The sequence below is a fragment of the Rhipicephalus microplus genome, unplaced genomic scaffold (assembly GCF_043290135.1).
Source record: "Rhipicephalus microplus isolate Deutch F79 unplaced genomic scaffold, USDA_Rmic scaffold_13, whole genome shotgun sequence".
Taxonomy (NCBI): domain Eukaryota; kingdom Metazoa; phylum Arthropoda; class Arachnida; order Ixodida; family Ixodidae; genus Rhipicephalus; species Rhipicephalus microplus.
In genome coordinates this window covers 32,518,165-32,535,182 of record NW_027464586.1, presented here as the reverse complement: position 1 = coordinate 32,535,182, position 17,018 = coordinate 32,518,165, and the positions used below count along the sequence as shown (strand labels likewise).

General features: G+C 47.2%; 1 protein-coding gene and 1 long non-coding RNA gene across 6 annotated transcripts in view; both read right to left on the bottom strand.

Annotated features, from left to right (window-relative positions):
• Positions 1-17,018, bottom strand: part of LOC119164607 (agrin) — a 583,580-nt gene that overhangs the window by 71,412 nt on the left and 495,150 nt on the right. For all 5 annotated transcript variants that reach the window (XM_075882719.1, XM_075882720.1, XM_075882722.1 and 2 more), the window contains one exon: positions 8,174-8,419. In XM_075882719.1, coding sequence (XP_075738834.1) covers positions 8,174-8,419 — 246 coding nt within the window. The remainder of the gene's footprint in view (positions 1-8,173; positions 8,420-17,018) is intronic.
• On the bottom strand, positions 9,408-16,599 carry LOC142784059 (uncharacterized). The gene is made up of 2 exons (XR_012888586.1): positions 14,378-16,599; positions 9,408-11,125 (listed from the first exon to the last, which is right to left on the bottom strand). It is a non-coding gene; the product is annotated as an uncharacterized LOC142784059 (long non-coding RNA).

The window sequence follows — 17,018 nt, the reverse complement described above, 5'->3', positions numbered from 1 at the left end:
CCAAAGTGCGCGCCTTTAGAAAGTGCGCGTCACAAAAACAGAACAGAACAGAGTGCACGCGCGGTGCTGCCTAGACAGCAACGATAACGACGGGAGTGAAGACGTCGCTTGCATGAAAACGCATGGCACCCCATGAACAAAATAAAACATAATGTAACCACTGATCATAGACCACGTAGATTTCAAGGCCCAAGGGCTGGGTACCACGAAAGTACAGAAACTCTCCAATGGGGACGAGACAAGTGGGCCAGAGCAGAAGCAGAAGCCTGAGCAAGGCAGATTAAGGGGAGTTCGAAGAAGACGGGGCAAGCGGAAGGTCGTCACCAGACCGGACGCTAAAGATGGGCCGTCGAGCATCGGACCCGAGCCTGCAGGACTTCAACCGGCCGGGGCCTCCTGCCATCGTGTTCTCGCTCAAGAGGACCATGGCCATCAGGTCCTGAACTCCTACCCAGGGCCTGCAGACTTTGGTTCCAACAGGCGAGCAACAGCCGTCAGGCTACGGGCCCGAGCTGTGCGCCCAGCTGCTTGGCCAGATTAACCCTGGTTCCCTGACACGCATCGCCACCAGCCTGCGTTTTTTCGTCATCGACAAGTCCACGCTCCTTAAGCCAGAGACACCACGTTGCGGTCTGGTTTCTCGACGTGTCGTCAGCAGCCAGCGTTCATTCATCCTCGTCCTGCCCGCGTCCTGAAGCTCGAATCACCGCGTTCCGGTTTGCTCATAGTCGCCGGAATTCAGCGTGTGGGTGAGACCGAACAGATGTCTTGCCCTACTCCACCGCTCAGCCCCATTCGGACGTTAGATTCAATTGAACAGTTTGAACTTCTTTGTTGAGTGTTGATAGATGGATTTCACTGGGTCGACCTAACTGTTTATAATTTGTTTCGTTTTATGAGGGATTTTGGTTTTTAAAATTTTCGATTAAACTTCTTGTTTGAGTTTTGGTACAACTGACTTTGTCCTTTCGTTGGGTGTCTCGTAGGTTTACACCTTAGGCCGCGTTCACACTCAGCATTCCGGCCGCCGAAAGTGCTCCGAATCCGGTTCGGCGGCGGCGAGATTCGCCGAAAGGGCCCTCTCCGCGCCGATCGCTCTCGAACCAATTTTTGCGGCGTCTGCCGCCGAATCGGTCACCGCGGACCAATAGGAGCGCTAGTCAAGAAATTTTGAAAAATGGCGGCCAAGCCCTACTCGTTTGTTATGCCGCAGTGCACGTAACTGAATGTTGAAACCAACGGGTGTTTCACCAACTCTGTGCCTACTTCGCCTCCGTATTTCGTGAAAGAGGTGACCGAGCTTGCTGTTGGCGTGACCGAGCTTGTTGCGGTCTTGCAGAGCAGAACGAACCCACCAACGCCACTGGCGTCAGTGGTTTCTCTGCTCTTCGTGCATTGCAAGACAGCCACTTGCCAGCAAAGTAAGCAGTACTGTCTTTTCTTGCTTCTTGCGTACGAGAATCGTCGAAGTATACACCACCGGATAGCGTAGTAGCGTTTGCGAGCCGCGACAACAACCGGGTGACAGCGCATCCATTTCCCGTTCGCCCCGTAGTAGATGGCATATTCGGCGGCGCGGGGCGCGTCCAGTGCGAACGACGCTGCGTTTCGGCGGCAGGGGATTTCGGTCGCGGTAGAAAGCGGATGTTTCAGTGTGAACTAGGCATTAGAGTGCCTCCAGCGTGCAGCGGAAGCGAACGAGCGCATCAAGTCATGTCATGTGCGCATCACGAACGAGCGCATCAAGTCACCAAGTCATGTGGAAAACGGGGCGCGCGCCATGCGCCTGCCTCTGAGTTAATAAAGTGTAGAAGACAAGGTGACGAGTAGGTGCCACCACCATGTCGTCTTAGCAAAGTGTTGGAAACACTTGCCGTTTCGTGCAAGCGTTACATGGCTTACGACATGGTGGTGGCACCGACTCGTCGCCTTGTCTTCTACACTTTATTAACTCAGAGGCAGGCGCATGGCGTGCGCCCCGTTTTCCAAGATAACTGCCACATAGCACTCATGTCTCACGTGTGACATGACTTGATGCGCTCGTTCGCTTCCGCTGCACGCTGGAGGCACTCTAATGCCTAGTTCACACTGAAACATCCGCTTTCTACAGCGACCGAAATTCCCCTGCTGCCGAAACACAGCGTCGTTCGCACTGGACGCGCCCCGCGCCGCAGAATATGCGATCTAATACAGGGCGAACGCGGAATGGATGCGCTGTCCCCCGGTTGTTGTCACGGCTCGCAAACGCTACTACGCTACCCGGTGGTGTATACTTTGACGATTCTCATACGCAAGAAGAAAGAAAAGACAGTACTGCTTATTTTGCTGGCAAGTGGCTGTCTTTTAATGCACGAAGAGCAGAAAAACCACCTACGCCAGCGGCGTTAGTGGGTTCGTTTTGCTTTGCAAGACCGCAACAAGCTCGGTCACGCCAACAGCAAGCTCGGTCACCTCTTTCACGAGTTATGGAGGCGAAGTAGGCACAGAGGAGGGTAAACTCCCGTTGGTTTCAACATTCAGTTACGTGCACTGCGGCATAACAAGTGAGTAGGGCTTGGCCGCCATTTTTCGAAATTCCTTGACTAGCGCTCCTATTGGTCCGCGGTGACCGATTCGGCAGCAGACGCCGCAAAAATCGGTCTGAGAGCGATCGGCGCGGAGAAGGCCCTTTCGGCAGATCTCGCCGCCGCCGAACCGGATTCGGAGCACTTTCGGCGGCCGGAATGCTCAGTGTGAACGCGGCCTTAGAGAGCTCCTGTTACTAAACATCTAAAAGAACCTTGCATGACAATGCATCTCTTGTTTTATCTTGTTTGTACCAGTATCATACCTACGCCATCATTTCATGTCCCGTAATACCAAATGTGGTATAGGTGAAGCTAGCGAAACAGCCGCCAGCAATCATGAGCGTGCCATGTAATCGTGCTGTTACATCACACGCATCTCATGATTATCATGTTTGCACCAATCACATATCATCGTCATTCATTCATGTCCTGTAATACCAAATTCGGTATAGGCTAAGCTAGCAAAACGGCCGCCAGCACATCATGAGCATGGCATGTAGTCATGTTATTACATTACATGCATCTCATGATTATCATGTTTGCACCAGTATCATCCCTTCGATATTAATTCACGTCCCGTGATACCAAATTTTGTATATGCGAAGCTACCGAAACGCCCGCTAGTGCATCATGAGCTTGCCATTTAGTCATGGTGCTACATCACACGCATGTCATGATTTTCATGTTAGGATCTGTTGCTTGCGTTTACCAAGCAATCATGTTATGCCATACCAGTTTGGAACATGCCACGTCAACGAAACCACTGCAAGAGCTGCAGGACCATAGAACGTACATCATGACATTTATGACATCCATGTCATGATTTTTATGTAATGACTTGTCAAATATGTTCTTCATACAGTCATGTTATGCCTTACCTAGTTTGGTATTGATACCTTTATCGAAACGACCTGGAGACCTAAAAGTTTTAGGCGGCTAGATAGATAGATAGATAGATAGATAGATAGATAGATAGATAGATAGATAGATAGATAGATAGATAGATAGATAGATAGATAGATAGATAGATAGATAGATAGATAGATAGACAGATAGATAGATAGATAGATAGGTGCTGAATGTCGCTGAAGTTCGCCAAACAATTCTTCGCATGTATAAGTTGCTCCGTGGAGTGGATCTCACGACGGAGCTGCTCCAGATTTGCCAACGAAATATACAGGGTATCTCAATCCGCCAATGAAATAGACTTGCTCCGCATAGAGCAGTAGAAAGTATTACCGGAAGTTCTCCGAATCTGCCAAAGAATGACACCACAAGACACTGGGCGAGCGCGACTTTACCGGCACCTGAAGGGGAGCGGAGAAAATGTATACCCGCGAATCTTTCCGTCAGGCAAGAAATAAGTGCAACTGTTTAAACGGCCACTCATCAGGCGTCATACAAAATTTTACTTAGACAGTGGAAGTTGTTGGGTGTCCGATGAGGAACATTTTGCCACGAAACTTTTTTAATCGGTTCCTCACGAGCGGAGAAAACAGGTTTTTTAAAGCGGCGCGAAACGAGGATGAGAGGATGCGAGCTCGAAACCCTTGCGGCTCCTCCGCGTAGCCTTCGCAAGCCAAATCTCTTCCTCACCCTCTTCGACATCCAACGAAGAGGTGACGTGCGCATGGCGTGCCCAAACATGTCCAACCCCTAGCACCCGAGCAGCGTTGCTTTGTTGACCAGCGTCATTTTGTGGTCTTCTGCCTGTTTCTGCGGGATCGTTTGGAAACGCTGGCTTATACCCCTGTCACACGGCCACCACTAAACTCCGTTGAACACCGTCAACGTAAATCTCCCCTAAGTGGTTCGACGGAGAAGGAGTTGTGGCAGTGTCACACGGCAATGAAAAGGTTGTAACAGTTGGCGCGAGGGGGCTCAGCTGGCACTGTTTGATTTTCGGAAAAGTATTCTAATTTCATCTCTATTGATTTGTTTGTGAATCCTCGTTCTGGGGTTTTTACAAAAAAAAAACACTATTAAGGAGGTAAGAGGCTAACAAAACATAAAAATATTTTCAAATAAAAACGAATTCGCTAAATGTAGCGATGCTGCTAGTGACGCTGGCCACATTGTGATTTTAGTTGTTTTGTTGCCTGTGTTCATGTTTGTGTACGAACGTTCTTGTGCTTCCTTGCCTCGTGAGCGCACATATTGTGTTTTTCTGCCATGAGTGGCACATCGACGAGCACAACCACACGCATGGACGAAATATTTTTCAATGGCGCCGGCCGGCCCGACTCGCGACTCGCGAGGCACGGAGTGTAGAGCATCGGCGTTGAAAGTAAGTGAACACTGGCGGGCGTAAATATATGTAAACAAACACGCGTTGTGAATGAGTACTACAACGAAAGAACGTTTAAGATTGCCAAAACGTATTATTCTTTCACTGCGGCCACTTAGTGCTCGAAGTTTTTCTCTGACCTCTAGATTGCTGGGGACGAGAGTACATCGTTTCGCTGCGAAGGGAGATCGTTGAACGTCCTTTGCGAAACGCTCCGTTTACCTTCGTTTGGGGTAAGGGTGGCCGTGTGACACGGACCGCATCTTCGTTGTCGTAAGGACGAGGGAGTTAAACGGTCTTCACGGGTGCCCGTGTGACAAGGGTATTAGGCGCAGTAGAATAGATGACCACAATGAGTGCGCAAACGCGTAGGAGCGTTTCACGGCGATCGTCTGCTCCATGCGCTAACCACGCGGACACGAACGCATGTGAAACGCCGACAAATCAGCTCCGCATCTCGTCGCGATTCGCCGGAGCAAAATAGGAACAAAAGACGCTCACATTCCCTTACTGCGTGTCCTTATTTATCTGGAGTTTTATTAATCTTTTCAAGCAAGAAATTACATAAACTACGCATGCCGTGTTGAATATTTTCGCCATATCACGTGCCAATGTCTCCACCGTCAGAGCAGAGTCGTCTACGTAGAGAACCAACGTCACAGCATTGCCGTGTACGTAGGGCCATTCATACGCGCACGTCATGCCCTCATTGTCTCGGCGCGCGCTGGCAGAGGGGAGGGGGAGTAGCGTTGATCTTGAATTTTGACCCATTTCCGTGGCGCGTAGCATTGCAAATTTTGGCAGACGTGATCGTGAACGCCTCGTCTACGCATTGCGCTTGTCGGCTCAAAATTGTCAAACCTTGTGAGTGACCGTTAAATCGGGAGCTGGACCAGCTAGCCTGTATCGTCGCTAAAATTGTTATTTCTAGGGTCACTGCCCGAACGTTACTGAGCGCGTTGTTTCCTAGCAATGCGAAGTAACCTCCTTTATATACGCTGCCTGCACGTATTACTGGGTAGTTCGTGTCCTGGGTCGATCAGCGCCCTTCTATGAGACTCGACCAGTCGCGCCGAAACGCCGTACGGTATAACGCTTGATGATTATTTTCCGAAAGGTGATGCTGCTTCCAGTGCACAGTTGACAGCTGGGAAAATTATGATGCCGCTTCTTACAGGTGGACAGCTTCATCGAAGTATACCGTACCAGTGGCCAGCATTGAAGAGCGCTTTATTTATTCAGTATTTCTCGCCTCTTCTGCACTACTTAATAGACCGGTTCAATGAGCACTTTGAAAGGGATCAGCACACCTTGAAGATTCTTTCTTCCCTTCTGCCAGAGAATATACCCGAACTCGCCACTCTTCCCACTGCCGACAAGTTTGCTGACGTGTACTCGAACATTATCTGCACTTCGGCATTACAAGGAAAGTTAGCAGTGCGGGCAGCGAAATGGAAGCGAGAGAACAGAAACGCAAAGGATGCCTGCGTTGCAAGCAGTTGCCAAATGCCCAAACATGCACCATCTTCCCAAACGTGCACCATTTATAAAAAATTCTGGCAACTCTGCCGTTGAGCACAGCTGAAGCAGAACGCTTTTTAAGGGGCGAAGCTCCTTATAGGGACACCTGTTCGTCCATCGTAGCCGTTGTAGTAGTGTGTAACAAGTATAACATTTTGACCTCTGAGGTGGTGCCGGTGGGAGATTTCTTCTGTGCGTTGTTGAACAATAAAAGATGGTGCTCAATGTACATGTCAAAGGCTGCTAAGGTGGAATGAAAAACAGGAGAATTCGGCTTTTAGTTAACGCGCACGCTGCGAATTTTTTAATGTTCAACAACGCACAGAAGACAAGAAAGAGTTGCTATGTTATACTCGCTGGGCGTAACCTCCTAGGCCTACCAAATAACCATCTAGTCCTACCAGAAGCCTCTTGCCTACACCTCTGTTCGAGGATCTCGCATCGTGCACGCACGCTTTCCTGCGCGATGACACCGTCCGCCGGCCTTTTCAGTCACCCTTCTGCGGACCATATCTAGTCGTTCATCGCTACATAAAGAACTTCACTCTGCACCTGAACGGGAACGGCGTCCACGTCTCGATTGACCGACTCGAGCTCCCATACATCGCGGCGATTGTACCTAGCAGCGCCACTTCTTCCACAGACACGCTTCCACAGCCCTCTACGTCGCAGCCCACGGCGTTGGCGATTTTTTTTCGACTCTCAGAATTTTACAGACACCGAGGGCTTTGCACTCCGCGGGGGCTGAGAGGGGGGGAGGGGCGGTGATGTGGCGACCACTGGGCACAAACCTGCGCAACCTCCGTATCATCACTGGCTAGCCCGGCGTGACACGGCCACTTGCTGCAACACGTTTCCGATAAAGGACAGCGCCACCGCAGTTCCACCGGGGCTTAAGTCACCACTGCTGGCTATAAAACTCAAGCTTTTAGGCTCGGTTCACTATTCGTTTCTCTAACCGTTTGAGCACAAAGCACAGGGTCGAGATGCTTGTAATGCTGCTGCTACCACGTTGAGAAACGTCAAGTTTTATGTTCGGATCCGTCGTTTTGTCGACACGGCATCCCACGTGTTTATATAAATAAATAAATAAATAAATAAATAAATAAATATATATATATATATATATATATATATATATATATATATATATATATATATATATATATATATATATATATATACATATATATATATATATATATACGATAGCAGGTTTAGGGCAATAATTAAGCTACCTCTTTTCTGCACCTCACGAACTTTCCACTTTCTTTTGTAAAGCAAACACATTCTGTTTCTTCTGAACTTTATATTTTTCGTCGACCACATGACAGGTGCGTTGAGCCTTATTGGGTGCACTGAAAAGAACCTCTATATAAAAACAGTTGACTATGTGCTTGAGCTCATGTGAAAACCAAAAAACATATGGTAAAACACCAAACAGTTTGCGTTGTGTCTTTTGCAGACGTGAGCTCTAGTTCAACATCAAGATCCTAGTAATCTTTTTGACGGCTCGGCGTACAACATTACTTGTTTATGCAGTTATTTGTAGATGGTCAATTTGACGTGAAATTGATAAATTCTTGGTATGAATGCTTGACTTCGGCAAGACACTCCTTAGGCAAGACAATGCGACTCCATTTTTACAATTTTGGAATGGCCTGAGCTAAAGTTGACTAGAAATAGACTAAAAAAATAAAATAAAAAGCGGCTTGTGCTCCACGGCACTAAAGACTCGTCGTGGCAACTACAAAATTACGCTGCAATCACTTTGGCTGAAACCAGTGCTGTACTGCACCTGTGGAGCCCTGGTGAGGAACCACAGCTCGAGGGAGAAGGCCTGACCGACGTTGTGCAGGCGCGGCAGCTCTAGGTAGCCATCGGTTGCGAAGTCCGGCACCGCGGCTCGGCCTTCACACAGGCGGCCACTGCGACCCGCCGGACATCGGCAGGAGAAGGCGCTGCCGCGTACCAGGCACGACGCTCCCAAGCCGCAAGGGTCCGGCTCACAGGCACGACGCCGAGGACGCTCACACTGGCCTCCCTGCAATGGTATTTAAGGCATGTGATGGCTCTTAGCAAACATGAATGAAACTTCCGGCGAAATGTTGCTAACTGATAAGAAGTGAATTCTAATTACTTTATAGTTGATTAACGCTCATTAAAGAGATCAGAAATGAATGATTGTGTATCGAAGATGACTAATTCAACGTATATAAAAGCGAACATGTAGTAAGCCATGGCGTGCATTCAAGTCAATGAATAACCAGCATAGGAGTAAAGCGGAGTTAATCACGCGTCTTGAATGTGAACAAGTGGAACTGAACGGAGTGATTCAACTAAATCAACTTGAATAAAAAGATGTCCTTCAAGATCGCGCCAAGTAACCAAAGTGACTTACGTATCAATCAAGCGAATGAATGAAGGGATTCAATAGGAATCAGTGTGCAGTAAAATGAAACAACCGTGAATCAAGGTCCCATAAAGGGTGCCTTGAAGAGCGTATCTTTTCGGCGGTGATGCTGGCATGAGCTAACAAAATAGGGCGACTTTTCAGCGACTGCTGATGGAAGGAAACCTCTGGTGGAACACTCGCACGAGGGAAAAGCTTGGGTGTTTATGTATAATAAGGTAGTTTCGCAATTGTGGTGCCAAACCCGAAGGAAGACTCCGATAGGTGCCCCCCTGTTTGCCTGCCCACGCGCCTGGCCTTTCTTTTAAAACAGCATGGAGCAACATAGTCAACGTAAAGAGCGGACACTCCCGTTGAACCATGCGGCCCATATGACTGCTAGCACTCCTAGTGGCCGGCATCAAACTGTCACAAGGTTCCTTTTCTGGTCTCGCCATAAGGCCGCAGTGGTTTCAGTTTCAGTTTGAGCATTCTTCTGCGAAGGTCGGGTGTTTCTTCTACTGTTATTTGGGAGTGCTTTCGTTACCTGTCTTTTAGGGACAAATAGGCTGCGGGCATGGCTATTGCAAATACGTTCATCTGTTGGCACTTCTTACGGAAGAAAAAAATGCACGCCCACTTTACAGATAAATTGTGTTTATTCAGACAGTAGTACCTAAAAATCAATATCAATCATCTGAACAGGCGTTTCTAAGTAATGCATTACCTCCCTATTGGAAATTTGAGCCATCAATGCATAACGTTTAGTACTTATACAACTGCATTGTATTGTGTTTGTTTTTTGTAAATAGCAATGCTGTGTAGGAATTTCACCATCGCATCGAGCAAGCCGTAAAAAAGGTCCACAATATTCGCAAGCAGATTCATTGTCAACACGAATATTTCAACAGATCAGTAAATATTCTAAATATTGTAAAAATTTATTATTTATTTATCTATTTATTTATTCATTTATTTATTTATTTACAGGTACTGTTGGTTGATTGAGCCGTTGCAGGGGTGGGGCATAAATGTAACCACTGTTTACACGAAATAGCATGGAACATCTTATACAAAAGTCTAAAGACCACAGTGTATCATTACGTATAGACAGTGAACGAATAATGACCTAATAACTAACATGTCAAGCATAAAGAAGCAATGCATTGGCGAAAAAAATACAAGAATTTTCCTTCACATTGTTTTGCTCCACCACCTGCATTTTCCATACATCATTCACTACAAAACATTAAGCATCAAAATACAAGTCACAGGAAATTGGTGTGATTCGGTACACACAATGAAATTTTAAAGAAGCTGGCATTTACAAAGATTTACTTATAAAAATTTTGATAGTATTGAATTCGATTTTCTAACGTTTCAGAATTCCGTAAAGTCGCTTATGGTTCTAGGAAAATAAGAGTATACGTATGTGTTCATATGAGATTTGGGGATTTGAAAGTTGCTGTGGTAGTCACTTCGTATGTTCTGGACAGGTTGTGGAACAAGGTACTGCGCTACATCAAAGTGAAATGTATTTTGAGAAAGCAAAAACAAGAATTTTAGTCTGGCTACACAACAGTGTTCCAAAATGGTGGGTAAGTTGTTGCAACATCTCTGTCACATAATTAGTTCGATAGTATCCTAAAAGAATAAATCTAGCAGCTATTCTTTGTACTCGTTCTACCTGATTGATTGATATGTGGGGTTTAACGTCCCAAAACCACCATATGAATGCGAGAGACGCCGTCGTGCAGAGTTCCGGAAATTTTGACCAACTGGGATTTTTTAACGTGCACCAAAGTCAATGGGCCTACAAAATTTTCGCCTTCATCTAAAATGCAGCCACCACAGCCGGGATTCGATCCCGCGACCTGCCGGTAAGCAACTCGCTCAGCTTAACTGATTAGTCCTTTCTGATAAGGGTCCCATATGATACTTGCATATTCTAATGTAGGTCCTACTATAGCTAAATGGGCTGTTAACATTACTGGGTCTTGATGCAAGAATCCGCACGAATAATCAGACAAGCTGTAAAGAAAGCAGCATGAAAACCAACACTCCATGAGTATTGCTCTTGAAAATCATCTGGCCGTCACTGCTCACAACAGCAAGGTTATAGCAATGTTTGATGGTGTAGGCGTCGTCGTCCACACAATTAACTCCTACTTCTTGGCCATAGGTGCGCTGTAGCTCCTTGGCTCCTTGTTTCCGATGGTTGAATTGAAATTCAAGGTTGGTGTTTCTCGGTAGATTTTACATGCATCTTCGGAAGAAGTATATGTCATTTCTTCTCATTACGGGGAAGCATAGTGGAGCTGTCTCCTGACGCCACGGCCATTTTCAGCGGTGATGAGCCTGCGGTTTTATGATAATAAGTGTGGCTCAGTTAATTTATATATGTATGCTTCATTCGCTCGGCTTGAACATGGAACCATAAAGCTTAAGAAGATTACCTTCAGTATTCTAGGTGTTAATATCACCATTTTTCAAAATTTTCTGCAACACTTGGGCACACAGCTGACCCAAGCTAGCTAAAAAATTAACACGCTACCAAGGAAAGCTATCGCCCATCAGCGGAAGGCAAAGAGAAGCTGCCTTTTGTGCGCCCAGCTCATGCAGAAGGAGAATAGAGCGGAGAGGGCATTATATACACTCACGCACGACACGTTTAGTTAGTATTCCATAGGAGGAGAGGAGGCTAGGGGAATATCTACCCATAACTTCTTCCCTCCTCTTTCACTCCCTCTTCACTTGTGCGCAGAGGAGGAAATAATAGGACAAGGAGGTCACCATGTCACTCTATTTGCTATTGCGAATCACGCCACGAAATGGCACGCACCTACGGCCAATGTCTATATAAGCCGTGACCGTTGGGAGCTCGTTGGGAACTCCTCTGAGCCGGCAAACCCGGCTCCCGGCGTGAGATGTTTTTTGTGTCTCCAGTGGTCTCAATGCGATACAAAGAAAGCGGCTAACATGGTGGCTACTTCCATCCGTGTGTCGCCAACTTCACTATGGTGCTTCCGCAAGAGAACTGTGTGGCATGTACTGTTGCGCTGCTGCCCGCGTTTGCTTATAGTGTGTGCATGGTGTATTTAAAACAGCATTCGCGCTATCGTACAGCTACTGCAACGTCGTTCTTGTTGAAAGTTCCATGGCTGCCTTCGGGCATTTGTTCTGGCCGCTGATGGAGTGGTGATGCCGCCTGCAGTGATTAACATGAGCCTACTTGGAATTTATATTGACTCTTGAATCAAAGAAGAGGGGCGCAGTACTTGGGATATTAGGTGCCTTGTATGATATGGATGTGTGTGCTGTGCCGTTGATTATTCAAGCGCGGAGGCCAATTGGTGAGTATTCCAAATTGATCGCTCCCACAGGGGCTGATTCAGATAGGCGATCTGGGGCAAACATTTAATTTGCGAAATTCTACCAACTTTCTGATCACGGAGCGTTTTTTTTTTACTTTCACGTATGCGGGTGTTATGGCGAAAAACATTCCGGGCAGATCGTATTTCACTGCTCCCATGCTACAAGTGTATATTTACCATTTTTAAGGAAGGGGTTGGATTGTGGTGTTCTTGCGGAAAGTGGCCTTTGCTTTGAAAGAGGGACGAAGAAAAAGTCTGGTTATTTTAGCTATCAAAGTTTTCTAAGTTTACTGTGTCTAGTATGTAATGCATGTCTTGGGCAAATTGGACTTGGCGCTGCGGCGTTCTAATACCAGCTGTTTTTGTGGGGGTGGGGTCGCCGTGGTGTAAAGAAAAACTTTTGCCTCGCTCGCCATTGTTACGTGCGTCTATGAAAGATTGAGAGAGATCCGAAGGGTGTCTTTCAGCTTTTTTGTTTACGTTGGTAATAACAGAGGTCATAGCGGTGTACCACAGTATGTTAGCTCTACTCTTCTTAGTAAAAGATCTTAAAACTGCTCGTTGATTCTGTTCTCGACTTTACCAGTCTTGCAGTGAATCAGCTCTAATTGCACTTCTATTGTGAATTATTAATTTTAATGAGTTCCAGTTCTAAATGCGGTATTCATGTTAAGCATAAATGAAAGTACACTTTACTACCTTCTCAAACAATTACGTTACGATTCGGAGATTAAAAGTTATTTAGATTACCGACCGAATACACAATCCAGAAAGGAAGCGTGCTAGCCAAGGGTGACTGAGTTAGCTATAAGTGGAATGCGGATCATACTTCCACTTGAAACGCACGCCTGGGTAAATATGCATTGCAAGTGAGCACAGAATGCTCACGAAAGAAACTAAGGAGACGCTAATGAATTGAAGGGGAGTTTTTCTTGTATAAAAAAGCGCTGGCTAATTCACGATATCAAGTTAGGGCTAGTCACGGGAAACGCGTCTGTGTTGTAGCTTGATCATTTCTCGTTAGTATATAGGTAGTGGTTTTGACCAGTTTTTATCCGAAATAGTCGTTCTTGATGTGCTTTATGTGTATTTGCACAATAAAACCTGATTCCTTGGTTTTAAAGGTGTCGATTTTTTTTTATTTGCTTGACGTGTGGCAGCAACGCTGTCATACGCGCAGGAACGCTTACTCGCGGATACAGCAAAGCACTTGAAAAAAACGCTTTTCATCACGTATTTGTGGCCTTGGGACCAACTGTAGTAGATTACTAGAATGTAAATTAGTTCGATTCGCTTACTTTTTCTGGTTCAATGCGTAAAACGTGTGTACCGCTGTAGCCGGTGGGAGAGAACGGTGCCGTGGTGATGCAGGGGCAACAGGAGATCCAGGTATGGTCAGGCAGCGATGCGTGTGAATTTGCCGTAGCCAAGGCAACCGCCTTTTAAAATTTTCGAAAACTGTTTTACCCAATAATTATTTCATATATTACTTTTATAGCGTAAGTTGTTTATTAGCAACGTAGTTATCGATCAGTACACGTTCAGTTTTTTGTGGGCGCTACCTAACAGACGGCAGGAAACCTACGGCTTTGGGCCGCGACAGGCAGCCTTTGACCACTTTTTATGTTTACTATGTCACTCTGTGGCTTATGTTCGGGCTCAGTCAGGTGTGCGTGGCCACTCTCACTGCGCATGCACAACACAAGCACTCCCGTATGGTGGCTAACTCCCGGAAGGTGCTCACGCGCTGGCACGTTCGGGCTTGTGTAACAGGCTTGGTAAGACGCCCTCCCTTTTACGCTCTCTCAACAATGAAGTGATGGCGTCGGGGAATGAGATTCTGACGACGTGCGATGTGCCCACGTGCTCGCACGTGATTTCACGATGAACCCGCGTTGCGTGCTCCAACAAAAGTCCAAGGAAGTAAGAGCCACAAAAACTACTGGTGCAGTGGCTTCTTGGTGTGCTCCACTGGCAAGGACGCGTTAACGGAACTTTAAATCGACCCGTGCGCTGCTTCGCATGCTACTTGTGTTTCGCTTTAATGGGAGACGGTGCATTACTTTCTTTCTTTGTGCATTCTGTGTCTTGATGGGGCTTAAAAAGTCACAGCCTTGCCGCAAAAGTGAAGCAATGAAAGCGATAGCAACAAACTGGAAGGTCATGCGAAGAATAGCAAGCAGGTTGAAGCGTGCCCCACGTTTTTCAGCCCAAATGAGGCACAAAACTTACTCACAGGTACAGATGAACACGAAGCGTCTCAGTTGTTACTTCTCTATGTTTGAAAAACGTGCACTTTTCACAAATCGGGACTGTGCAACGATTGCAGTTATCTTTGTGCACCCCATAACTACATCAGAATCGCTGCAGTGCAAGCCTAACGCCAGTAAAGACGTATGATCTTCCCCACTGCGAAATAAGGGCGCGCGAGAGATCGTTCACTCCCCTCCTCTTCGCGGGCCAATGTACGCATGAGAAATGAGAGCCACCGTGCGCTCATTGCGCCATCTTGCTCATAATGCTTAAAACACGATAGTCCGCCACCTTAACCGCGAAGCCCACCAACAGCAATATGTGGTAGATATAAATAGCTTGCCATTTGAACGCTGAAGGAGGTGCCTCCCAGTGGCTCAGGCAATAAAGAAAGCAAAAAAAAAAAGCCTCCCAGTGGCTCAGTGGTTAACGCCTCGCGCTCATGACGCGGAGGTCGCACGTTCGGTTCTGCACACCGGAGTCTTTTTCTGCATTTTTTTTTCTTTTTTGCGTCCTCATATATATAGATACGTATAGATTAACGGCGAGTGACGTCGACACCGGGGGCAAATCCAGCCGAAAGTGCCCGTATAATTGCTATCACAATAAAATCCAGCGCCTAATGCTGTTCCGTTACCGGGAAAGCTGACGCAGTGTGTAGCACGGGAAAACCCTGCAATTTATCGTCACAACCACGCGCTTGTGGAGGTGGTGACGTCTGCAGACTGGCTCTCAACTGGATGTTTCAGAAGTGTTTTTAGGTAAACTATTGCGAATAATTGTTACAGCGAAAGCTGTATATGGCTAGGAGAACCGAGAAACTGTCAGGCAGTGGTGTCACGAGTTGTCTCCACTCGTGAGTTTGCGACAGCTTCCTCGAATTATTGCTAGACTGTCTTCCCACGGCCCCACTGGCACTACCCCGACGACATCAGTCCTTCGCCTTCCTACCCTCCATTATGGCGCTGCTGATGGCCAATAATCTACACCTAAGCATAATGCAGTGGAACTGTAGGGGGTCTCGCCACAAACGAGACCCCCTGCAACAACTACTCTCTGCTTCCTCCACACCCATTGATTTAACGGCACTCCAACATGCCATTACGAACATGTCGCTGCCCGGATACGCTTTGGTGCCTTCGAACTTAACCCCGAATTCAGGGTTGCCACACATGTTCAAAATTGACGGCGACGTCGTCATGTCGTAAACTTGTCATGTCATAAACACTCAGGTAGCTCACACATTTCTCGGATTGATGCCATGGAACCACAGATTCCATGCCCTCGTCATCCTTAACAGCTAACTTCTTCCGAAACAATTGGTCTCCCTAATAATCACGCTCATTAGGGCTGCCTCCGCCTTTGCAAAGACAGACGCGCTCACTATCTTAGGGGACTTCAATAGCGCACGCGTGGACTCTGCATATATAAGGACCAGAAAAAGAGGGGTAAGGTTCATACAGCACTTTTCATATGCAGGACCTATCCATTATCTATATAAACTGATTTTAATACTCCAATTCGAATCGAAGAGTGTCAGCGCTGACATGAGTCCTGGCATTAATTTTGGCTGCAATCTTACCGACCGTTTGCGCCAAATAAACTTTAGGCAGTGATCAATATATGAATACTATAGAGCTGGACTTCGCCGAAAAACGACGCACCCACTGTGTCCACCAGACTCGCTGCGATGATTTTAGTACGCACAAAAGGCCAACCAGTTAGAGTCACCTTTCAGCTTCCACGCGTGAATGACTGAACTCAAACAGGATGCACAGGCTTTAACGCTATCGAACCAATGGGCACCTATCTGCAGCCCCCACGTTGGAAGGAGGGCTAGGAGAACACACGCGCACTGCCTATGCGCGTGATGAGTGTCAGAGTTGCAAACGCCACCGGGGGCAGAAAATGGTGAGCCGATAAGAAGGGGGTGAAATGGGTTTGAGGGCTTTAGGGCGGGTGGGGGGGGGGGGCGATAGAATGCGAGAACGGCAGAGCAAGGCGCGATGGTTTAGGAGCGAAGCTCCTCTCAGTTAAACCTTGACCTGCGTCTGGCCTAAGCGAAAGAAAAGACCGGAAACCAAGAAAAGAAACTAGAAAGAAAGGAAGACAGTATCTCTCGAACGGTATAAGAGACGACGCCGTCTGATAGAAGTACATACAAACTGCAGCTGGGTGAGGATATTCTAGATAGCGCTGTACCACTACTCTTCGATTGGCTGCTGCGCGAGTTGTGCCTGGGTGCGTGAGGAAAGAGTGCCTCCCTCAGCCTCCTGTATAGTCGCCATAGGTCGCGGGTCATTGGTGGTGCATGGTCGAAGCAGAGCAATAGGCGCGCTGACAACGTTTGCACTCGGCTTCCTTGGCTCGGGTCTCATCGGTGTTACCCGCTCGCTGTCTGCATTTTCGAACGCGATAGGACGCATGCACGGACGGACAGACAGACGGATTGATAGATGGACAGACGAATGGAAGCAGGTACAGACCAACAGATGGACGGACGGACGCACAGACAGACAGACAGACAGACAGACCGATGGACGCACGTACAGACGAACGAATGGACGCACGAGCGCCTGGATGGACGTACAGACCAAGACACCGATGGACGCGTGGACAGACGG